At 37.6% G+C, this 25610-nt stretch overlaps 1 protein-coding gene across 1 annotated transcript in view; it reads left to right on the top strand.

Annotated features, from left to right (window-relative positions):
• The window catches only part of CDYL (chromodomain Y like), a 103937-nt gene that overhangs the window by 36873 nt on the left and 41454 nt on the right, over nucleotides 1–25610 (top strand). The window contains exon 2 of the mRNA XM_066325253.1: nucleotides 10513–11179. Coding sequence (XP_066181350.1) covers nucleotides 10513–11179 — 667 coding nt within the window. The remainder of the gene's footprint in view (nucleotides 1–10512; nucleotides 11180–25610) is intronic.

Raw genomic sequence — 25610 nt, 5'->3', positions numbered from 1 at the left:
TTGGTATTACTTTGGATATCAGAGTTTTTTGGATGGGGAAAGAGCAATATGGCTAGGGTGCTATGTATAAAGAACAACTCTTAAGTAAAAAAGTGTTCATGACTACAGTGCGTATTTAAACTGACTTTAGATATGAAAAGACACATGGAGGGGAAGAGAGATTCCAGTGTATTGCATACTTAAGTCTTGATACTCCATGCACACCTCAAATTAGTGAATTTGTCTATTTCATAAACAAAGAGGTAAGACAGTAATTTATTCTCTGCACTCTAGAAATAATTTGAGATTTAACAGTGAAATAACTAAGTTTGGGTCTAAATTGAAATGCTTTTTATATAATAAAAACCTGTTTGTGAACAGTTGTTCTACTACAAATATTGGCATAAATTGAAGTGAACATGATGATTTCTAATTTTTTTAAGAAGTTTGCAAATTTGCAAATTACTTCAGTGTTGGATCTGGAGAAATTAGTTGAATACACCTTTACAATGTAAAATTATGAGGTAAATAATCGTATTTTGGAGAGCAAACTGTGATGTGTGATTAGGAAAAGCACTGCAAATAGCAATATCAGATTCACACAGATTCAGAGGGAAAGGAATAAAAAGCTACTGAGAGTGAGGGAGACAGCATGAGAGGTTTTCCAAAGAACAAAAGAAGTTCTGCAGGTGGGTAAGGATATGCCAAAAAGCCGATATAGTATCCATATCTGGAGGAAAATATGTGTTTTTCCTCTGCAAAAACCATGTGATAGTTTGTTTATCTTTTTTTTGTAGTTATAATAGAAAGTTGACAGATTATTTTGTGTGACATCTGTGCAGAGGGAAAGACTGTAATGCAGACAGAGGATGTTCATGCTTGAGAAGGTAACTCTTGAGGAAGGACTTTAGCAAGCTGTAGTGCTGTATCATTTCTGCTTCAGTTGTCCTTTTTTAGGAAGAAGCTCTAACTATTCAGGGACTTTAAAGACCAATGGCTAAATCTGCAGTACAAATAGTTCAGGTTGCTTTAGTGTCTGTGTTGTGACCTTAAAGAGCACAATTTTTAAGTGTTTTGTCAAGAGTTCAATGGCTACTTCATGCTACAGCCACTGTTGAGGTGATGCTTTATGGAGGAAAATAAGAGGTGGTTTGAGTTAAAAATAACCTTCTAAAATATTTTATTACCCAGTTCTGGAAACTGCATTTTTTTTCCTTATCCTACTTCATTCAAGATTACAGGAAGTAGAAGATGCTTATTTAGAAGGTTTTTATATGTATATTGGTTAAGAAATTAATATTAACCATGTAATAGAAGCTACCCAGCTCTTTAAAAAAAATCTGAATTATTGAAAGAGGAGTTTAATTACCTCAACAAAAGCTGCTGTTAGTGAAGCTGACATTTTCCAAGCCTAAAACACTTTGCTTTTTCTGCTTTGTTCTCCTTGCCAAAGCGTGAGGGATTTTGAAATGGGAGGTGTTTTATTGACCAACATCAGAGTAATCAGATTATTACCTAGTGTCTTTTAGTATGCATATATGAACTGATGGTGGATAGGATCAGTAAGTAACAGAGTTTAAGACAGTGCATATTTTCAAAAGGCAGCAAAACCCAATCTTAGTCGTCAATCCTTTTGATTCAGGAGTTTTAATATCAGTGTAATGTATTAGGTTGAGTAATTAGTGATTTGATGTTAAAATGTATGTAAGATGCATTTCAGGAAAATGGTAATTGTTGGGAATGTATCTTCATGCAAATTACACCAGCAGGAGGGATATGTGTGTTAAAACCAGTGATGCAGTGTAGGGTAGTTTTATTTCTGATTGACATGTTTGAAGGGTAAAGCTTAGGAAGTTACAAGTAGTGATGAAACAAGAAAGTCATTTGAATACACACCTTACTGCAGAAATTGTGCTACTCATGTGTAGTGTGCAGGCCTAGTAAAAAGCTAATTATGTGTGAAGATCATCAACTTTTTTATATTTACTCTTGAGTCTTTTTCTTTTTTTTTTTTTTTTTTCCTGTTAGGAAGGTACACAATGAATGGACGTTGTAGAACCTGTTTTTATGAATAAACTTTACAACCTTGAAATTTTGAAGAAGAATCTTTGCCAAGCAGAGTTTGCAGCAATCACACAGCTTTATTTGTACCCTGGTTACAAAAGCAGATGGGAGAGTGTAGTCATGGGAGCTGCAGTGATATTAACTAAGAAATGAGTTCAGGTTCAGACTAAAGATGGAGAGACTTGAGACCCAAAACAGAGAAATACCTTTTTCCATCTGGAAAAAATAGTTCATCTACTAATGAATCTCTAAAAGAAATAGAATGTCAGAACTAAGAGGCAGCTGTGCAACAGCACAATCAACACTGAGGTTGATTAATTAGGGGGGAAGTTCTGTATCACCAGCTTTTCTAGATCAAGTATTGAGAGAAGTCCTCTTGCGGGCAGAGTGACCAGGGACACACATTCCTCGAGGACATGTTGGCATTGAGGTAAGGAATACAGAAGGAGCCAGAAAAGAATGTTGTTCTTAACTATGATCTAGAATTGTTTAGCATCTTTGTATTAAAAAACAAAAATTCAGTCATGGTCTTGTATCCAGGAACTTTATTTCTTATGGAAATAAACTGTTGATGCAAGGGTGAAAGGAGCCAGGTAGGAGGCTTCAAGTATGTATTGCACCTTCTTGGATGGAATGATTCCAGAGGAAGCTTTTGCTATTATATTTAGAACTAGTTCTATTATATATAGAACTATAGAATAGTTCTATATTTGGAACTATTTAGAACTATCTTAGAACTGGTCCTTGGGACCAGGACCTCTTAGAGGAAAAAGGAAAAAGACTGCTACTGAATAAGCTTCTAGGAACTGAGGTCTGTGTCCCTTCTTACTGAAGTTTGGTCAGGTTTACAGTAGATCTGATCTACAGCAGCAGACTTGTCACTGCTGTTTCTGCAAGCAGTAGGCTGCTGAAAAGCCTTATTTGGTGTTGGTAGATGAAACCATTGTAAAATTAAATGAAATTTGATAAATGGACTGTAGCATACCAAGTTCACTCTGCAACTGTCCTATGATTTTCTTTTTTCTGCTTTTCTTTCTTTCCCATTTCTGAAGTTTGCTTAGCTGTGACAAGGTGTTCTCTCCTTATGACATTCTTTTTAGATAAAATATTTTGAATCTTTATCAGTCATTTATACTTGAGCACTGTTGAAGGTCCAGTTTCTCTTGCTTTGAAAGCAAGTCTGTAACCCTGATGTTTAATATTGACAAATTCTTTATCTGCTACTCTGTACTATTGTCACTGAAGGACAAAGTGACAATATTTCTGTTGGCCTTATCCTTTAAGTAAATAGTTGTCAAGGTGTCGAAGCTGTGAGGTAGCTTTAGATTATTTCTACATTTTCCCAATTTATCACATCCAAAATACAGACATCTTTGGGTGAGAGTTCTTCCTTTCACATTGCCAGAGTTGCCAATAATAAGTATGCATTTGGTTTTCTATATTTGTTTATTTAGCAAAACATTGGCAACACCAAGTTTTGGATCTTCACTTTTTGTACTGCAGTGGCGAGATACAACAAGAAAATTTGGCAAGTGTAGACAGAATATTTACCTCTGGGAAAAAAATACCCAGGATTTGCCTCTTGACATGTAACTTTTACAATGAATTGAAGATGGGAAGTTTTCTTTCGTGTTCCATATGTGGATGATGCTGAAATCTTCTAGTAATGATAAAATTTTTAGTAACTTAATAACATAGTAATGCTTATGTAATAGCCTTGACTGCCAAAAATGTGTATCCTAAATCCAATGCTAGTGGTTTTAATAGTTTCTTCTAATTAGGACCTTTTTCATTTAAGATGATAAGCCTATCTGATGCTACTTGTTCTTATTTCAGAAGGAGGAAAACAGTGCATGTTTGGTAAGAGTCCATTGTTGCAGATGTTTGTTTGTATTATGTTTGTACAGATATTAATAGATTTTCATTCTGCTTTTGTGCAAAGTAGAAAATGTATGTCTGTCTTACCTTAGTGGAAATGAAAGTTTAGAACTGTTGCAAACCATGAGTTGATACAATGAGATAAAGATTTTCAAACCATTCTTGCTATAGCTAGGTGACTATAATTAGGGTAAAGCAGTTGATGAATTCTGCAGTAGGCTGTAACTCACATTACAACTGTTGTAACTATTTCTCTGTAAATTATATCTGGAAAGATTTGAGATGCTGGCAGTTCAGCATCAGTCATCACTGATGACTTGTGAGGAAGTAAATCTTAGGCAAACTGTTTATCCAGAGAGTTAATTCTCTAAAGCAAAGTGGCTTTGTCACAGGTCCTCCCTCCACACCCCTTTCCGATGTCCTGTATGAGAAAGGCTTTTTACAAAGATCTGCTTTCTGATTGTGATCTGCACTTTTGAATATGTCATAAAGGAGTTGCACATACAGTGATTGGTTTGTTTAATGTAGGTATGAGGTATAGAACTTCCTGAAATGCTTTTTCAGGAGGTAGCTGTGCAGTCAGGCATGGCATGCACCACAGCTGTGATTCCCTGGAATCACTGGCATTGATGAGAATGCAGTAATTAAACTATTTTATCTATTGTCTTTGCTAAGACCATGAAAGGATGCAAAACTTCAAGCTGATGAGAAATAATGAACTTCACTGGGACAATTGTAGTTTTATAGGCAACTTGATTAGACATTTATGTAGAGGGTGAGTTAAAATGTGAATTATAACGCGCAGGACACTGTATTAATTGAATCTTACAGATAGCCTCAAAGTTAGCTCTTGCATGACTTGTGTCCAGGAATCCTAAAGAAATGGACAGCCTTTGGCTGAAATAGAGTTTGGGAAAAAAGAGAAATATTAATATTTGTTTTAGCACAGCTGTTAAATTTTTGAAAGGAGGGTTGAGCTGTGTAGTTCTCTTTATTGCACTGCTAACATGAAGGACCACAGGAAGTGCATTAGTCCCTTGTGGGACTCCTGCTCATAGACATGAATGTGTTCCAACCTCACTGCATGCACTGCTGCCTCCAAAGGAAGTTGGGAGTGGTTGTGGGTTGAAAAGTGATGATCCTGTATGAACTCATCCTGCTGGTCCCAATTGCCTGAAGACAGTTGAGTTGATGTCAGGCCTTGGGCCAGATGAGGCATCATCCTTCATCACAGAGCTGTCACAAAAGCAACACAAAAGCTGCATCATCTGCTGTAGCTAATTTGACAGAAAGGCAATAATCTCTCCCCACGTTTATTTTGTACAGCTCTGGCTTCCAGAACAATATATATGTAATACAGCCCTCACCATGACCAGTCCTGTCCTGTACAGACAGTCTGGTCAGTCATGCCATAAGGATGCAGCAGCTCAGTTTACAGCAATTCATCGACTGTTAATCCAATCAGTCTGTTCTGCTAATCAAATCAGTCAGCTCCGGGAGCATGTGGCAGCAGGCTTATGTGTGCTCTCTCAGGCTCGTGTCAATGGACAGCATGGAGCTGCAGTGAAGATGAACTCTTGGATTTATATGATATCCCAGTGTAATTTTTTAATGATGCTGTTTAAACTTAAACCATACAATATTGGGTTTTTTTAATACTAGTTTTGATACAGATTTTGATATTCTAAGTGTATGTGTTAAACTGTTTTTAAAATTTCCCTGCTGGTGATAACTGCAGTGAGCAATAGTCTAACTTGGCCTTAAGTCATCCTATGGGGAATTATGTATTTTCTAATAAAATGTGTACATTTAAGATTTTAGTGCACATTTTACAGACCTTCAGGTGTGTTTTGGCATCCTCATCAAATATCATTTTGAATCACTGTTTTCCCAAAACTACTTTAAGTGAAACATGTTACTTAATGGTTTTTGTGTAGTAGGCTTCTATTCATAAGTTGATTTTTTTAAAACATAGAATGCTTTTATTTTATTTGCAATGAATAGTATTTGAGTACTGTTTATCGTTGACTTCTGGAAGGTTCTTATAAATGGAAGATACAATCACTTGGTAAACATTGCTGATTGCTTCTCATTTAGGTCTCATTTGTGTTTGAAATAGTTTCCAATTTAAGAAAGGGTGGCTGTTCACTTGTGCATACATATGTCATGTAAGACTTGCATTTATTCTAGCTCTCTGTCTCTGACTTGGGGAATATCTCCAGTAGTAATTTGGCGGAAGTGGAGAAAATCAGTAGAGTGAAGCAGTTGGTGCTGTGACCCCCACCTCTACATATTCTGCTTTACAGCACTTTTATTTTGGACTAGATTTAGTGGAGCCTCTCAGGATCAAATATCCATGCCACTACATGTATTGAAACTGTTCAGAGGTGTTAGTTGCTTGGATCTGTGTGCCCACTTAGGGGTTGAAGTGTGACAGATGCATTGGTTCATTTCTATTTCCAGTTTATATTTCTCCATAAAGAATCCACATCCTGTATACCAAAACTGGTCTGTGAATAAAACCATTCCACAGTAAGCAGGAATAGTGCAGAGGAGGGAAGGATTTGCTTCCAACTTGCACTACTGCTCTGAACAAAACCAGTAATGGAAACATAGCCTTCAGCTAAAAGAACAAGGCCTTCTCCTATATTTCACAGACAACAGATAGAGTATGAAGTCCAGTAGATTGTATTCTGTAAACTTTAAATTAATTTAGCCTGACATGAATGTGAAGACGTGATGGAAATGCACAATGGATTTATTATAAACAAGGCAATACTCGTTGAATATTTACGTGCCCACATGTGTTTATTTTGGTCTTTCTGGTTTTTGTTGCTTCCCACCCCCTGACAGATGTAGCTTTAGTTTAATTTCTTCGAATGTTCAAAGTGTGATCTTTTTAATAAATATACATATACAGTGACTGAGAGCATGCCTTATATTGAGTTTACAAATGTGCCCAAATTACAATGCTTTAGATTGAGAATGTTGTTTTGAATGTCATGCTTATTTTTATTGACCTGAGCTGAAGAGTTTTCATCAGGGATTAAGAATGCATGTCCTTTTCCTGCCAGTGAGGTTACTGGACCAGTCCAGCCTTTAGGTGTTTGTTATCCTCTGCTGAGAGTTGCAGTCTCTTAGATGTGTCAGAAAATACCGCATACGTGGCCGCTTTCCAAACCAGTTATTTCAGGATGCCTACATTAACAGGTATTCTTAATATCTAAACCAGGTCACTTTGACAGACCTACATTAGGGAATAATTACAGAAGAAGGTGTGCTGGCAGATGGGGAGGAGCTGTTGTCTCCGAGTACAAGACAGGGAGGAGGGGTTGCAGTGTTGCCATTTTCACCTGGTGCAGCTGTAGCCAGACAGCGCTTCAGCCTGCAGCCATATATTGCTTTTGTTTGTTGATTTGTTTGCTTGTTGAGAATTGCTTTGAGTGTAAGTTCCATATAATTCACTAATAAGAGCAATTAAAATTCTCAGGGAGGGAGAGCAAGCATGAACCAATTTTACCACGTCCATGGAAAGAAGGGAAATTTACCGTTTTACAGATGGGAAATCTCAGGTGTAGTTGTGATGGGTGGGATGATAATTCCTGCATTTCAGCGTTGGCTTATACCTCTGAGCAGCTCATTGTTTTTCAGTCAGTTCTTCTGCTGCGTGAGTTTTTAAATGTCATTGATCAGTATCCCCCAGGTGGGGAAAGTGATAACTTAGCTTGCTAAAATAAACTGGGGGATGTTTTGGTTTTGGGTATTTTTTGCCATCCGGGTAGTTTTTTGATAACTTTCCATCACACCTGTTTTATCTTTTTTTAATGTTATTTTGTCATCTGTTGTGATTCTTCTACAACACTTGAAAACTCACCATTAGGGGCAAATCCTGCAGTTCAGAACCTTTTAATCTCTAAAAATAAGTACTACCCCATGGCACAGGGCATGGGACACTGTAGAAATGGTAGTTGCCACAAAGTACTAGTCATCTTTTCTAGTGTGATTATGACAAAGGGTGTACCTTGTTCCCAGCTCTGGATGAGAAACATTCATGTAGCGGTTATCATCAGAAAAAGTATTGAGGTAGAATTTTCCTGAGCACTTTTACAAGTGCTTCTGGGGGAGTCAGACTAACCAAACTTGAGTTAATCCAAAAAAAGAAGTCCCTCATTAGAGCTCTGAAGCTGCACGATAAATTTCATATCACAGGTTAATTGTTGTAATTTTTGTGCTGTAAATAAAACAAAAAATGTATTAAAGAAAAAATAAAGGGTCACAAAAAAACATCCTTTTAATCAAATAGAGCACTGCCAAACTAGGTTTTGTTGCAGGCTTGGACAATACAGCTAAATATAACTGTTTTCTTTGTGCACTTCTGCTTGCTCCATAAATCATCCGGTTAAGAATGGATTTTGTGTCTCCTGTTCTAGAGTTCATCTGTTATCTCTACAAGGTATCTGGTTTTTTGGATGAGAGGGATGGCTTCCTACTTGAAAAGGGCATGTCCTTAATGGGTGGCCTTTCAGTGTAGAAAGAGAGTGGTAGAACTTTGTGCTCAGTAATTGATGCTGTTCATTACAAAGATTTCGTACTAGAGAATAAAAATACCTTGTTAGTAGTAAAGACCTTTCTCTGAGAATTGTGCTCTTAAAGTCTATTTTCGAAGGTCAGGAGAGGCAGAGAAGTTGAGCAAGACTATCAGTAACTGCTTTTTTGACAAGATAGGAAGTTTGATTCATGAGTTTGTTCTTAGTTTTTAATTTAACATTTCTGACTTAATATTTGAAGGTCTTTTTAGTCAGTCTCTACTAAGATTGAAGGCATGTTTCTCCATCATGACTCTTCAACTCTTGGAGTTGCATTTTCTTGTAAGGTGTCTTTAAATAGTTTAATGGAAAAGCAAGTTTCATTTTTCTAGCTGCATTTTTTTTTAATCTCAGTAACTACTAGAAGGATAAATAATCAGTATAAAAATATTTTCATGTATTTTAAGATTTTAAATAAAATTTGGAGAATTTATATTGCATGTGTCTCTATAGAGTGCCTTGAACTGATTAACAAGGCAAAGGTGGAGCTTGTTTGTATTTGATTCTTATTTTTGTGTTGTTGGTTTGGGTGATTTTTTTAAAGACCTATGCAGACAGAGCTGAGCAACATCCTGATGACACAGTACAACACCTGCAGGGTATCACATGCAGTTGTAGGGTATGTCCTTGTATTGCTGCTAAGATTATAATAGCAATTATAATTTACCTTACTGTTGAAAACCAGGGAGTACATTATTATAGCACACCACGTGTAAAATTGAGATGCGCTCTTAAGAAAATCTGTTGTCAGCAGTCATGTGATTTGGTAATGAATCATATATGTACACTGTTTATATGTGCACCATATATACTTGTATTTCCCTCCCATCCTTCTAAGCTGTTCTGTAGACATTCCATTTGGTTGATACTAGTCCAGTAAATGTCACTCTTTCTTCAGAGGTTCTTCTAAGTAGGTGTGATCTTGACTTTTATGCATGGTTTTTGTTCATGATGGGCTGGGAGTTAAATTAATAAGTAATACATGCCTTTGTTTTTTTGTTGTTTTGTTTTAATTATTGCCAAAAAGAAGAGAGTGATGAGTAAGAAAGCTGTGTCAGTCCCATAACTGAAATGATGTGGGATGGAGCATTTACCAGAAGAATCAGCCTGGTAGGAAAAAGGAAATAAATAGGGGAAACCCTAAGACTAGCCTTGCAGTTACATCTTTTTCTGTAAAAGAATTCCCTTTCCACAAGATTAGCATGATTGGCATAAGTTTTAGTCTGAATTTGTCCCTGCAGCTGCTGCTGTCTGCCCTGCCTGCTTTACCCCAGTGCCTGAATTCCTCCAGCCTGTGGGTCCCACATGCAGTTGCAGAATGTGCATGCTTAATACTTGTAACATAAATATCATCCCTGTTTGCGTATAAGTGAGGCATGGTGATTTGTTCAAGTATGTGTATCAAAGGCTCTGGCAAAAAAAAATTCTCTGTTTTCACCAGAAGCCTCTAAAAAAAATTATCTGAATTTGCCCCAGTTCCTAAGCTGTTCCATATTGTCCCTGTTCGCTAAAGGTTAGCTCACTGTAAGTAAGAGATTCTCACATATGCCTTATGCTAAGCAAGCAAATTATTCAAACAATATCAAATTGATAAGTTTGGTAAGGTAAACACACTGTATTTATACAGCATATTTAAACATGACTTCTATATTGAGAGAGGGAAATCGTGTCCACATTGAGGTTAGTGCAAGAGCTTCTCTGAGGCCAGTGCTGATTGTCAATTTTAATGTCACATTCAGATTCTTCGGCACACAAAATACTTAGTGAAGAACAATTTTGGTATTCTGGAAGAAGTTTTTGAGATAAAAGTAACAATCTAATGTTTGAAGTGAGGGATTTCCAGTCAGCAGTGAAAGGTTATAATACTATAGATCTACAGTACAGAATTACAAAACAACAAGACTATTTTATAATCTCTCTACACTTAATAAATTATTTACGTACAGGTCACTCTCTTGAGTTGTGTATCTGCCCATGCCTAATGCTTACTTTTGCTTTTTAACAGGTAGAGAGAATTGTTGACAAGAGGAAAAACAAGAAAGGAAAAACAGAGTATTTGGTGCGATGGAAAGGATACGACAGCGAAGATGATACGTGGGAGCCGGAACAGCACCTTGTCAATTGTGAGGAATATATACACGAGTTTAACAGACGCCACAATGAAAAGCAGAAAGAAAGCACATTAACCAGGACAAACAGGACCTCTCCAAATAATGCCAGAAAACAAATTTCTAGATCTACTAATAGTTCTTTTTCAAAGACATCTTCTAAATCTTTAGTTATGACTAAAGAACACGAGTCAAAAAATAGTCAACTTTTTTCTGCCACACAGAAGTTCCGGAAAAACAATTCACCATCGCTTTCTGGACGTAAAAATATGGACCTTGCAAAATCAGGTATTAAAATCCTAGTGCCCAAAAGTCCAGTTAAGAGCCGGACAACCGTTGACGGATTCCAGAATGAAAGCCCAGATAAAATGGACAATATAGAGCAGGATCAAGATGATTCTGTAGCACCAGAAGTAGCAGCAGAAAAACCTGTGGGAGCTTTGTTAGGACCTGGTGCAGAGCGTGCTAGGATGGGGAGCCGACCAAGGATACATCCATTAGTGCCACAATTGCCAGTGCCAGTAACAGCCACAATTGCATCAGCATTAACAATAAATGGAAAAGGTAGGTGTACAGGTTGTCATTTTGGTGGTGATTTTTCATTTGACGGGGGTTTTTTTTGCTGTTGAGATGCAGACAAATTACACACACTGTTTCAGCCATGCTAAATCTGGAGAACTTGACTTTATTTTACATAACTATATTACTACAAAGTCATTTGGAATTTTACCAGTTTCTGGTTTCCTTGCAGAGATTCGTTGGTATTTCTGTTTTCAGAATCACCATAAGATACATCTGTGTTTGCCTTGACATTGTGTGGTACACATATTTAGTGTACCATTTCCAGATATTACATCATTTCTTTAAGTTTATTTGAATAGGTCAAATTTGATATAAATATTAGAAACATTAATTATGGGAAGAGATGAATGGTGTGAGCAGGGATTCTTTGCAACAGTTTATATATTTTTTTGTTATAAATATTGTCTGGAGAAAAAAACTGGTGAGAGTAATGTTGCTTAAAAAACAAAGTTAATAAGCTTTGTGTCTGAAAATTTGAGTTAGTTGTGGAAATACATATGCCTTCTGCCTGGATTAAAATTTGTTTTCATTATATTTTATCAATATTTTGTTGTTTATACCTCATTTGATATTAAGGAGTGATGTCAGGCTTGCTAATATCTCAGTAGATCACTGATCAGTTTGTAATGTGAAATTTATGACACCAAAGTAACCCAAACTGCTCGTCTAGGAGGGAGCTTTGTCCCCCATCCAGCTGAGACCTTTGTTTAAGATATCTTGGTCCTTATTGTTGTGCCCCAAACATTTGTTCTTCCCTGACAGACTCAGTTGTGTGGTAATAAATGTCCTTGTAAGCATGCTTTTGAAGCTAAATTTCCAAGTTTAAAATTTCAAGTAAAGACTGGGCCCTCAAGTAAAATGCAGCAGGTCAAATGTACAGGTGTGCTATTGATGACGGCTTGCTGGAAAAATTGTCTGGAATTTTTCAAGGACTGGGCCTGCCAAAAAACACACTTAGAGACACTGCATAGGGAAAAACTGCACTGAAGACTTCGTGTTGGGTACTCCACTGGGGTTGCATTGGGGTTTTCCAAAAGAACAGGAGAGGTTGAGAAGCAGTGGACAAGGGAGGAATGTGTTCCTGGAGCTGCAGTGTCAGGTCATGGACCAACCCATTTTGCTGCAGATGAACTAGGTAACCATGGCAATGCACACACGGATGCCAGGAATATCTCTTGCTTTGCATGGGCTAAAGAAGGAATGCAAATCTCAGAGGATGTAAACAAAGCTGAAGGGAAGATGCAAGAGATGCCAGGATGAGAGTTCTCTGAGTAGGTGAGGTAGAGGAGGTTTTGCATGGGATGGTTTTATGATAATTAATAGGCATTTTGGTATGGTGGGGTATCTAGTGAAGTGATTGATAAATTCTGCCTTTAGTGTCCTGTTTTTTGCATCATGGAATCCAGGAAAAATACCTGGGACATGAAGGACTTTTTTGGGTAGATCAGATTAAGTCGTTCCAACTAACCTCTCACTTGGGTAATAGTGGTATGGCAATGGCCCAGTCACAGGGCATGAAATGGGAGGAGAGAGGCCTGGAGAAGAAAGGGAGTGACACAGAAGGTGTTAGGTGAGATACATTCCTGTTCCACCGCGGTGTGAAAATTTCCTCAATTGCGACCACCTCCTTCAACACTTCCTAGGCATTTGTCTGGGCAACTAACAAGCAAAGCTATTGACTGGCTCTAGGGATGATGGCAATACGAGTTTTCCCACACTTATATGTTCACGAGATCCTAAGGTGTAGATCAAGAGAGGAGAGCCAAGGAGATAGTCACAATACGTGGTTGATGAAACATACACAATATGTTCCACCTTCTGTCTGCTGCTGGAGGCATATCAGTGCATTAACTGAGGCTTTCCCTGTCTTCCCTGATATACCACTGCCAATCCCCAAGCTGAGCTGTGTGGTCTACTGGGAAATGGATGCTGTATCCATATTTATTGGGATTTTATTTGTTCGTTTGCAACACTTTCAGGGGTAACCATCCAATCATGCAGTATTTCTGTGATTATAAAACTAGGGAAAAAAGTTACAAAAGAAAAATACTTTGCACTTTTATCTGACATCAGTCTATTGTCTTAACTTTTCAGGATTTCTTTGACGTATCTTCCTCATGAAAGCCCAGGCTCCAGCTCAGCCATTAATCGTGGCTTGAGTGCATTTATTTAGGGAGAAGCAAAGAGAGACAGCCTTGTGTTCTAGAGCTCTCCTGGCCTTGGAGCTTCCTGAGCTGACACATTTGGTGTCTTTTCACTCCTTGAAGATGCACTCTTCTCCTTGCTGTTTTTTATTTTTTACTTCACGCTGCATCTCATTAAAAGTGTAGTAAATAGGTGCTTCCCTCCCCTGCATGGGGCTGCTGTAGTTCAGGATCCTGTTTTGCTCCTTACTCAGGACATTCCTTCAGTCTTAAATGGACACCTCATCACATTTTCAGCATTACCTCAGGAATCATATATCATGAGGGGTGTTCATTGCACAAAAATGCATCTTTGTATGTACCAGATCTGACATATTAATAATACAGAGGATAGATCTGGCATTTGGAGCACTCTTTCCAAACTTCCCACCTCTTCCACATACACCTTCTGTTAATTTTAAGAATTCCTACTACCACTTGGAGGATGCTGTCTAGAAGACAAAAGCATATTTTGAAAAACAAATGCTTACTTGAGCTGGTTTAGGAAACTTTTTATCAAGACGTGTTCTTTGGTAAACTGAATTAGTCAAAACAGAAATCACTAATCATAAAGCATCATTTTGAAAAAGTCTAGAAAAAGACATATAACACTTCCAAAAAAATTTGGATGACTTTTAAAATTAAAACTGAATTACATTTTTTGAAAGTAATATTGGAAAAATAATTCAAGATTTTAACATGAAAATAGTGTTCCTGATTTTGAGTATATTGCTATGACTTTTTGAATAGTGTGACTCAGGCTGATCTTTAAGTCCTACCTCAGGATGGTGAAAGTCCTCAGTGTTTAGTCTGTTATTTGTTTGTTTTCCCCAGCCTGCCTTACCTTTTTTTTTTTTTTTTTTTTTTAATTTTTAAGAGAAGTGCATACCAAAAATCTCAGAAATGTATGTGCATATGAAAATACTGTGACGGCAATTACCAGGAAATATTAGTGTCATTGTAGCACCTAATCCTGCTTTTTCTGAGACAAACATCAGTGGTGCTGTTCATGTTCCGGAATCTTGCAGTCTCAGGAAAGGCAATCATCAAATATCTGTATAAATATATGGGGATTCTGAGGAATAAAATAACAGTAATGTTTACTCTGGGAGCTGGTGGTCTCAGCACACTGAAATCAAGCTTCTATCAAAAGAATAGTGTTGTGTTGAATGTTCATATTTTAAAGGCTTGTAAACTGAGTCAATGGAGTAATATATGTACAAGTCTAAGAATTGGGGTGATTTACTGAAGAAGTGAGGACAAATAACTGAATTGAACCTTGCTGTGGTTCTGGTATTTTGAAATACGTGGTGATTATCAGCTGTTACTAAAAGTTAATAAAAACAGTCCTGAAATGGATGAACAAAATAGTCAACACCAAAGAAATGAAATATTGTGAAAAAGGTGTTAGTGGCAACTACAAGTAAGGCATATGACTCAAACTAGGCAAGACAAAAAGTGGCTTTGTGTTCTAACAACAGGTTCTGATACCTTAAAAATTTTTGAAAGTTTCCTTCATCGAAGTGGTATTAAAAATAGCTTTAAAATCTTATTGCAAACGGTTTCAGCATAGTATGGTCATAATAACCAGGGAAGTTATGTTTAACAGAGTGCACAAGAAAAGAAGCTATAAAGGGAATCTGATCTGTCAGTCACACAGGGCTAGAGAGTTGTCTTGAAATTTTGGAAAGGACCATAAGCCAGGGGAATACCATTTCTTTGCAAATTCTTTTATTTTTTGTTCTGAGTAACCCTATAGTTGCTACAGTTTTTATTCAGCTAGCAATGTCCAACATGTGGATGTAATTGAGAATAAATGCCACAAGAAGAGAAATTACGGGCAGAAAGGCATGCCAAGCTCCAAGTCTAAAATAAGCAAAAAAATAACATCTAGCTGCTTATGTTGTCACAACTAGAATGAGGCAGGCTAGTGCTGGTATTTGGGAAGAGAAGAAATACAAGAAATGCAGTGAATTACATCACTTGTTAGACAGACAAGCACCACCAGTGTGAACAGAGGCATTAGCATCTCCCTCCTTGCATGTATTAGTTCCGATGAATGACTTGCAGGAGCAGCAGGCTGACAATACAAAGATGCTTGCAGTGTACCACCCTTCAAGGAACAAGGGTATCTGCTGATTTTTTAGTTGGATAATGGTGCTGGTTTTATCTCAAAACAATGGTATTGTCAGCAAAAGAGAAGCAGGCATCAAAAAAAAAAACAAGAAGAAAAGACTGAACTTGAGTTTTATTTGTTACCTGTTCTCTCCTTTCCCCAAAGCAGCTTACGGGATTAAAACCCACTGATTTGGATAAACAAAAATCCATGCAAACACCAAAGAAAAATAGTGTCTATTTGTTCAAGTGTCTGATAGCTTTAGTCTCAAAAGTAATCAAGCAAGCATTGAGGGGATTATGGAGGCCACTGGAACTGAGGAGAAACATCCATTCTCAATGCAATACCAAGCCCAGCTGAAAGAAGTTCAGTCCCTCCCTGTTCATTAGGGTGAGGGAAGCTCACACACTTCCCTCCTAGATTCTCCCGGTTACTTTTTCACCTCAGCCTGTGTGTGCCTGGGTGTTGAACTTGCACAAAGAAAGCTCCGCTGTCACCGGCATAACTGGCCAAGCTCAAAGTCCCATGGGAAGAGCACAGCACTGACAGAGCTGTGAACCACAGAGTTGTACAGATGGACCACAAGCCATGCATATGAACCCTCTGAGAAAGCAGAATTAAGGGTTGAAGAAGTTAGAGGTGTTCATAAAAATACCTTTTATTTTTTATGTGTGTATATATATATATATATATATAATATTGCCCTGGAACAACTCTACTTCCTACCCAGCCAGAAAATTTTCGGTACTCAAGGTGGCATAACCATGATCTGCAGCTGCTGCTGTGAGTTACCGATAATAATACAATGAAGTACTGTTACTTGAAAGAAAATAAATACAGAAGCTGTATGCTTGTTACACTGTATACTTTTTTCCCAAGCATAAATATCTACATTATCTGCTTCATATACCATTTATATTATAAACTTGTTTAAGAGCACACACTGAAATGCATTAGGCCACAAATTATTAAACAGTTAATTCTTCTTTAGTAACTGTTTTCTTCTTTAGTAACTATTTTCTTAATTTTGCAGTCTTAGAATGCATAAAAAAGCTTTTGTCTTTAGTAAGTGTAATTTAAAATCCTTTAAAGTTTATTATGTTTTAGACACCTTTAAGAAACAAATGCAAATCATAAACATTGGCACTTTGAACTCTAATATTCTAGATTTGAATGCATCTGAAAACTGGGAAGTCCTAAAATTTGATGTGGAAGAAGAGGAGGAAAGACAGCATCATACTATTGTATTAAGAGTTCTTTAAACATCTTATTGAAATACGGATAAAGAAATACAGACTGTCATCTATTTTCTCTGAAAATATTCCTTGAAAGAGGCAACCAAAGAAAGTAAGAGAGTGCTTCAAAAGACTGCTTTGAAGCTGACTGGAGAGAAGGAAAATAGAGTAGGCTTAATGGTTCATTGTAGTTGTATCACAAAGTTGACAGTGGGATCTATGTTTATTTGTATTTAGAGATCTCTTTTTAAAAAAAGTGTTGCAGTGAGCAGCAAAAGTACAAAACTTGCAGAGAAACACTTTATTACTTAAGGTACAAGAGGACAGAAATTTCAGAGGGACTACCTAAAGCAGGAGGCTAAGTGAAGTGATGAACAGCAGGAAGATAACTTGAGCTGATCATTTTTCTTGCTAGCCCCTAAATGAAATTTTTAGTCTGGGTTGCAGATAGGAATGCCTGAACACTGCTGAGGGCAACTCCAAGAAGACTTGGCTTAATATTGGACTTCAGAAGCTCTCAAAGTTTCTCTGTTTATCACACACATTTGTTATTACTCTTCAGTTACACCTGGTGTGTAATTAATCTGTAGGTAACACGTTGGCTGGCACAATGTCTTCCATGCCTTAGCACTGCCATCCTTTGGATTTCAGCTTGAGTTCCTGTGTTGTTTGAGATGGGCTAGAATGAGAGGGAATGGGGTAAGTGGCTGAAAAGGTCCCTGTGAGAGGTGTCCCAGTGCATTTCCAGTGCATACACAGTTGGGAAATCTAGGCCAAGCCATTGGTGAAAACTGGTACAACAGGAACAAAGAGGATATTAAGTAACTTGTTTAAAAATTCTGTATCTAAGGGAATACAGTAAATATTTTGGAGAAGGGACAAATTAAAGACATGATGAAATGCTGACCGATGTAGTTAGAAATTTCTATTCTGGAATTGAGTAAATAAGACAAGGGGACAGCTAGAGAAATAAAAGACTGTCAAATTCAAAAGAGAAAGATTTAGTTATAGCTTTAGTTGTAGCTTCCATTTAGTCCTGAGAACTCTTTGCTAAAACATATTTGAGTCCAAGAGGGGGAGGTAATGGCCATTTTAAAAAAAATAGGCAGTTATGAGGATAATGGGAATACACTGTACTTACAGGCCTGGTATAGTTTTACAAAGAATGTAAATTCTCTTTCCTCAGAAGTAAGGCAGTTTTTTGTGATGTATCTGAAAATAATAATTCTGCCATGTTTATATATTTTTCTGCATTGTTAGCCAGTACTATTTATGAAATTATTATCTTAAATATTACTCATAGAATTAGCTTTTTACTGTGCACGTGTTCAGAGATTCTAATTATTGTCCTGTTAGGGCATCAGGGTAGACACTGGAAAAGCAGTGAGAAGTAGAGCTCTGGTCTGGTTCCTGCTGAGGTCCTTATGTGAGGCACCTCTTCTTTACAAAGCTTGCTTATAGAAATGTATAGTTCAAAGTTCGGATGCTTTAGGTAAAGAACACTGATTGTCATTCCTTCTCTTTTGGTTTGGTATAGTCAGCTCAAAACCCCATCTAGTGTAAACAGAATTACTGTGTTGTATTCTTTCCTCATCCACTGGTTTTCTGGATGGATTTCAAATTCAGTGGGCACTTTTGAGAAATACAGGAATGAGTTGGAAGCAATAGTAAGTGCAAAGCTTATTTTACCAGACATGACACTTTATTGACAGAGCTAATTTAAAAACGATTTTCAGCAAACAGAAAGAATATCCTGCCAGGGCTTCTCTCAGAGTTGGTGTGTGAAGATGTGTTTGTGGCAGTGCAGGGTAACACCCTTTGACAAAGGCAGTGGGTTTTTTCTTACATTAGTACAAGCAGGCAAACTCAGTATGGTCATAATGGGTATTTCAAACAAGTTACTATGTGGTTTGTGATTTTCTGTTCCAACTTCTGAGTAGAAAGGATGACAGATTATTCTGTGTTCTTTAGAGAATTGTCTTTTTTTAGAGAATCGTCTGTGCATGGCTAAGCAATTAGCTTGGAAGCCTGTTTTTAAATATTTAAAAGTTTATACAAAATACAAGTTACATCTTTCTTATTATTGAAAGCTAGTGGGGCATTTTGTTTTCTTACTTTCTTTTCACATTGATAGTGCTTTTTGTTCCATTAACTTTATTGGTTCCTTTGTAGTCAGTCAGGTTTGGGAGGGGTTTTTTACAAATTATCTTTCTGAGCACAGACAGTGGAGCAGTGAAAAAAACCTTTTTAAATAGGTAAAAGGGAGAAAACCCCCAAAATTTAAGCAATTCTTATTCCATGTCCTTGTAGGAAGTGGAAAGTTTTCCATTTAAAAGATGGTAAAAAGTAAAACAAATTAGAAATCTACATACATACATACATGCATATTACATATACATACATATTAATATGTATAATATTATTATATATTGTGTAATAACTCTATAGTAAGAGAATGGGTTTTGTCAAAAGGTCATATAGTACCAGATAGTAATGATAGCACGTGGAGGGCTTGCCCAAACCATGGGTCAGGAGCCAGGACCTCTTCTGAAAGAAATACTCTGAAAATAGGGTTTTCTGAACTTGATTTATTTTCTACTCTTAAGAATCAGAGGAAATATTTATTTCAAGGATTTTCTTTCTCTTTCTGGAATGCTGGATTCCACAACCCTTTAGATCCTCTAAAGAAAAAGTACAAAGTAACCAGTGTATTATGTTTAATAAGCTTTGAAAGCAATGGGTGAAATAATTTAGGTATGAGTACCTTTAAGACACATAAAGATTGGTGGGTTGAGGTACCTGTTATGTTTATTGACTTAATGGAAAAGTGCTGATGCTTTGCATTCAGATTTTTTTTGCATTTCCAAATACAGATATAAGTAGCTAACATTAAAGACTGAGCACTAAGTGTTCTAATAAAGATATAGAAGCCAAAACAATTAGTATTGTCTACTGATCCTTATTTTTCAGCTTTCTGTGAAGCTTTGAGGAAGAAAATGGACTTGTTAAAATACGTTAAGATATTTTGGTCTGAAGTCCTTTCTTTTTTCTAGTGTTAAGTTTTACACTGGCACAGTGGTCACTTTCGAGGAATCATTCTTCCTGTCTCATATATTGTAATAGTTAAGGCTTCTCTGCTGCAGTTTTGTTGGCATAGTCCAGTTTGAAATGTAGTTTTGTAGTTTAATAAGGTGTATTAATAGAGTAGTGATTGGTGCATGACATGTTAAGGAGCAGTCTGTTCTCTATTAAATGTTTTTGGCATGTCAGTAACACACAATTTTTAAAAACAGTAATAAACCCTATAGTCTTTTCAGTTAAAGTGTAATATGAAGAAATTTCCACCACACAATTGTGTATTATAAATTACAAACCTTATAGGCTACTGTAGTACAGATGGGACAGATACTCACATGTTCAGGTTAAAAGGAGTGGGAATTATGATAGATAACATTTATATCAGGATACACCTGTATAAAAGTCAGCGGGTGTGTAGTTGACCTGATATTAATATCTCTATTTTTTTCTTTTTGTAATTTTGTCTAATGTTTAAGTACTTAGCCAGTGTCGGCATTAGCTGTACTTTGATCTTCTAACTATTCAGTCCAATTCAGTGATCACATTTTCAAACATTTCAGTCTTTTATCTGTTGAGAGTTTTTAAAGTTACTTTAATATATTCTGTCTTTCTCCTATAACTATTACATATACTCTTTGGACAGGCCTCATACTCTTTGAAGATTAAAAAAGAAAAATTCGGTATTCTGAGGCAATTTTAGATTCTCCGGCGTAAAAGTGAGTTGTGCAGCACTGTGTCAGGGTTAGGGAAGGCCCTTGGGAGGTTGTTGAAACCTTTGGAAAACTGAGATAGTCCAGCATCCCTGGCAATCCTCAGCAGTTCAGGAGGATTTCTATTGGTTGCAGGATGATATGAACTGTTTGTTACATGATCTTTGTGTGCTTTTACAGACCTTGTTTATAGGTCAGTAAATTCCTTGGTATGTGTCCAGTTCTCACAGATACTCTTGTAATTCTGCTGTAATTGTATTGTGACTTCATTTATGAGTAAAATGTTTTTGTAGAAGGCGAAGTTAGGTAGGCAAATGGTTTATATTATTTAAGTTTCTTTTAATTTAGATTTTTCAGAAACTGCAGTGAAATCCTAGAAGTGTTCTGCCCAGTGTTTGTTGTACCTCAGATCAGTCTTGTTTACGTCTGTTAGATACTGTGAAATGAGTGTTTTGAACAAATCAACAAATTAAATGCAGTACTGCTTTGTACTGTCTCTGCTACTGATAGCCTTGGCTGCAGTGGCCACAATATTGTAGTTTGGGATCCTGCTGAACACACTGAAGGTTAATATTAAAACAAATGTTTTAAATTTTAGAAGAGAAAACTTTGGCTTGCTCAGAGCTTGATTGGGAGGGATTCTGTGGGAAGCTTCTATGGAGGATAAAGGAGACAGCGAGTGCTGGGAGGTTTTCAAGAACGCTCTTCTGGAAGCACAAAAACCATTCATGTCCTTTAAAGGTGAGGGAAGTAGCGAGAGACCTTTGGTTTAACTTTGAGCTTTTAAGCCTGCTCAAAGCCAAGAGAAGTGCACCATAGATGGAAAAGCAGACAGACACCCAGTGAGAACTCCAAGAACACTGCCAGGATGCAGAGATGCAGTTTGACAAGCAAAAGCTCATCTCAAATTGAAATTGGCCAGAGACATGAAAAACTACAAGAAAGAGGTCTTTAGGTAAGAAAACAACAAGCAGAAAACAGAAGGAAAATACTGGCCCACAGGTTAAACTGGAGAAGTGAACAGGTACCAACAGTGCTGGAAAGGCAGAGAGGTACTCAACACTTTCTTCACCACCATCTTTATTCACACTGCTTAGTCTGTGGCCTTGGGAATGAAAATCCATGTGGATGCAAACACAGACCCATCATCAGTGACAGAAGAGTTGGTGTGGGACCTGTCACAGGAATTAGACCCATACACACTGATGGGCCCTGTCACTGTCCACCAGAGGTGTTAGGAGGCTGCTAACATCGCCACAAGGCCACTCCATAATTTTAGAGAAGTCAAGAAGTTGAGATTAGGGATGTCCCAGAAAACTGGAAGGCTGAGGTCACCCTCATGTAAAAGGCTTAGAGGAAAATCCAGGAAATTATAGGCCCATCAGTCTAACTTTAGTCCCTGGGAAAGCAGTTTTGAAATTAGTCCTGCTGGGAGCCATCACAGCTCAGATGAAGATGTCATTTGGAAGAGCCAGCACAGATTCACCAAGGGCAATTCTTGCTTGACAAACCTGACCAGCTTCTATGACAAAGTAACCTGCTCAGTGGATGTGGAGGGTGAGCAGTGATATTGTCTTCCTGGATCTCCAGGTTTTCCAAGATGGTTTCCTACAGCCTCCTCCTAAGGAAAGTCATGTGTGACAGTCTGGCCTGGTATCCTGTATAAGGAAAATACAATCCAGGAGTGTGTCGTAGGCTGGGATCTACCCAGCTGAGAGGCAGCTCTGTGGAAAGGAACTTGGGTTCAGTGCTGGTGGACAAACAGTTTAGTGCTGCTGCAGCAAAGAAAGCCAGCAGGATGCTGTGCTCTGTCAACAAGGGCACCACCAGCAGAGGTGGAGAAGTCACTGCCCCTCTCCAATTGATACTTCTCAGGCTAAACCTGGAATAATGTGTTCAGTTTTGGTCCCCACAATGCAAAAAGGTTTGCACAGGCTGGGGAGGGTCCAGAAGAAGGCTGGAAAGATGATCAAGAGTCTGGGCAGCCTGACATGTGAGCAAAGACTGAGAGAGAAATGTATGTGTTCAGCCTTGAAAAAGGAAAGCTCAGAGAAGACCTTATCACCATGTCCCAATATTTATAGGTGGCTACAAAGAAGATGGAGACTCCCTTTTAACAAGGAGTCATATGGAAAAGATGAGGGGGAATGGGTTGCTCCTGGGGAGCAGAGCAGAGGAAAATTTTTCACAAGGCCACTGGAATCAGCCACTGGAATAATCTCCCCAGGCAAGTGGTGTATTCTCCAAAACTGAACACTTTCAAGAATCAACTGGACAGGCTGCTAAGTCTTCTTGTCTAGACCATGCTTTTGCAAGAAAGGTTGGACCAGAAGATCCTTGAGGTCCCTTCCAACCTGGTGTTCTGTGACTCTGTGGTACTGTTTTGGTGATGAAATTTCTAATAGTCTAGGCATTTAGTTGATTTGTTTAAAATAAATTTATGTATTTAAAAATGTGGTGTAGAAAGCTGAAGATTTATGAAGAAAAATACGCAATTGAAATTTTGTTGACAGAATATCTGCATTCATGAAAAAAATATCACAAGTTAGGGTAAAGCCTGTTAGAGGAATGGATAAAAATGGGATTGTACTCTAGTCTTCCCTTCCTGCCCTCCTTCACTTCTGAATTTTTATAGCCACAATCACTTGTAATATCCCTAGTTAGCACAGGGATCCCGACTAGTTTTTGTTCTCATCAGGGATCAAATAAAAGACTAAAGCCAAAAAGTGACTACATTGATTTCAGTATTTCTCAGTTACAGTATATGAGGGGGAAAATGCTTTTTGTTACTGTCTTTTTCAGTTACAGTACTGGAAAGAACAGCAGCATGATTTCAGTTCCCTGAAGGAATTATTTTCTCATTCATTACATTTTTATATGTAAATTACATAATTTGCTGTAACCATTCATTTCTCCAACTATATCTTTTTTCACACTCACAAACAGTAACCAGGTTCATCTCTGAAAACACAGGAAATCTCTGGCTCAGCAAGTGAGTTTTACTATTAACTTAAAGGTAGGAGGCCATGACCCCCAAGTCTTCATCTTCTCTTTATCTTAGTATTTCATGAGATGCACATTTAGAATTTGGTTTGGATTTGTTTTGTTTTTTGGGGTTTTGTGGGGTTTTCTTAAGAAACAGTGAAGTCAGGTTTGACTAGCCCTTACCAGGTGGTTTGCTAGGTTCTCACTAGCGCTGAGTTGCTAGTTGGCTGCATTTCCATGGGATTAGTTGTGGGAGAGCCAGGCCATGGAGGGAGATTGAAGCTTCCTTCATATGGAGCTGTAGGAGCTCAGTCATCACCTCAGCTGTTGTCTCTCTCCCAAAAGAGGATGGAGAACACAAAATCAGACCAGCTGGCAATGTTTGGAAATAGGCTTCAGTATGAAAAACCATAGAAGAAAAAAAGTATGAAAATTTGAATTTTTGGTGTTCCTTTCCAACCTCCAGTGATATTTAGGTACCTGTTAAGTCTCTTTATCATTCTTTATCATGAGAACTTCGGGTACAATTTACCTTGTGATTCAGTAAGTTTGAGAAAAGATACAACTGGAGGGGTTTTCTTATCATCCTTAACTCCATATAGTAGTTCATCCCAACAGTCAGGTCATAGGCTGAGTTGGTCCCAGAGGATCCATTCTTGGAGTCTTCTGCCCATTCCTAAAGAGATGGGACCAAGTGCAGTCCAAATCCTCAAGTCATTCCCTTTCCCCTGCCTTGTCAATGGAAGAAATGAAAGGCACAGGGAAGAGGAGTGGGAAGGACCTCCTTTCACAGAGAGTGGAAGCAGGTGATCTCAGATAGGAGTGCAGGGGAGATGTTGAAAAGAAAGTGGAAACACTGGCAGGAAAAGAAAGGGTCCTTAGAAGTCTAATGCAATTTCAATGGCTGCTGAATTTGAACAACCTTGGTAAAGTACGTAACTTAAAAATTCCTTGAGTTGATATTAGTATTCTTTCAATGTGCTCTTATTTAAAAACAAACCCAGTAAATTGTTAAATTATTAGAAAATATTAGGAGTGGTCACATTCTTCATGCAGAAAATTTTAAAATTATTTTATTTTGTGGGAGTCCCTTATATTTTAATTACGTGTTGTGTGAGGCCGTAATGAGAGGATGACTCACTTTTAGTGTCCTGCATTGTACAACTGGCAGTGGAATGTACAATGTGTGGCAAATTAACCTCAATACATCAATACATTTGGATATGTATGACTTCCCTATTAAAAGGAAAACATGTAGTATGTATCAAAGATGGCACACAGTGGTATCTGAGTTGGGGTGTGGAGTAGGAAGGGTCAGGAGAGAGGGTAGTATTTGATAGTACTTGACTTTCTTCTAAATTGTGTTTTGTCTGCATGAAGTGATAACATTTTCTTCAACATTATATCCTTCTACAAGTCTTTGTGGTATTTGCTTAGACTTTGCAATGAATGGAGATTAAAGGTCATGATTCAGCAGGAATTACATAAAAACTTCATATGAAAGCTATCAGCTGTGTCACACAGAATCCTACAATACAGTGATGGCATGGCAGTGTTACTAACACTTTCTGACAAGATTTCTTGCCTTTTGTTCTCCTTTGTACAAATGCAAAAAAATTGTGTTAGGCACTTGTGAGTAACCATAGGTCATGGGGCTTGTCTATCAAATGTGCTTGTCAGCACGGAGACTGCAATTTGTAATTTTTTTTCCCCTACAGTTGGAATGCTTTTTTATAACATCCTAAGTCAAAAGACACTGGGGTCATCTAGTCCACACTCAGTGCATTACAAGTCATTACATTTCATCACTTACTGATGTATCCTGAGTTAGCTTCAGTTAGCCTATAGTATTATCAGACTCTGGAGACTAAATTTTTGTTTGTCACTTAATGATGAATAGCAGGGAGTTGATTAGAAAAAATATGCTCAGATGAAAATACTTGTTTTGTGTGTCATGTTCTGCATAACATCTTGAGAGGGTGCCATCTGCTTCTGAATAAATAAATAAACTGGATTCCTATTAAAAGAGCTTGCTTGCAGAAAAGCAGCTTATGTTTCAGTCATGTACACATAGCCCAGCTTTGGTAATGTGCCCTCCAAACGCTT

The sequence above is a fragment of the Sylvia atricapilla genome, chromosome 1, assembly GCF_009819655.1.
Source record: "Sylvia atricapilla isolate bSylAtr1 chromosome 1, bSylAtr1.pri, whole genome shotgun sequence".
NCBI classification, from domain to species: Eukaryota; Metazoa; Chordata; class Aves; order Passeriformes; family Sylviidae; genus Sylvia; species Sylvia atricapilla.
This window is presented reverse-complemented; position numbering and strand designations above follow the sequence as displayed.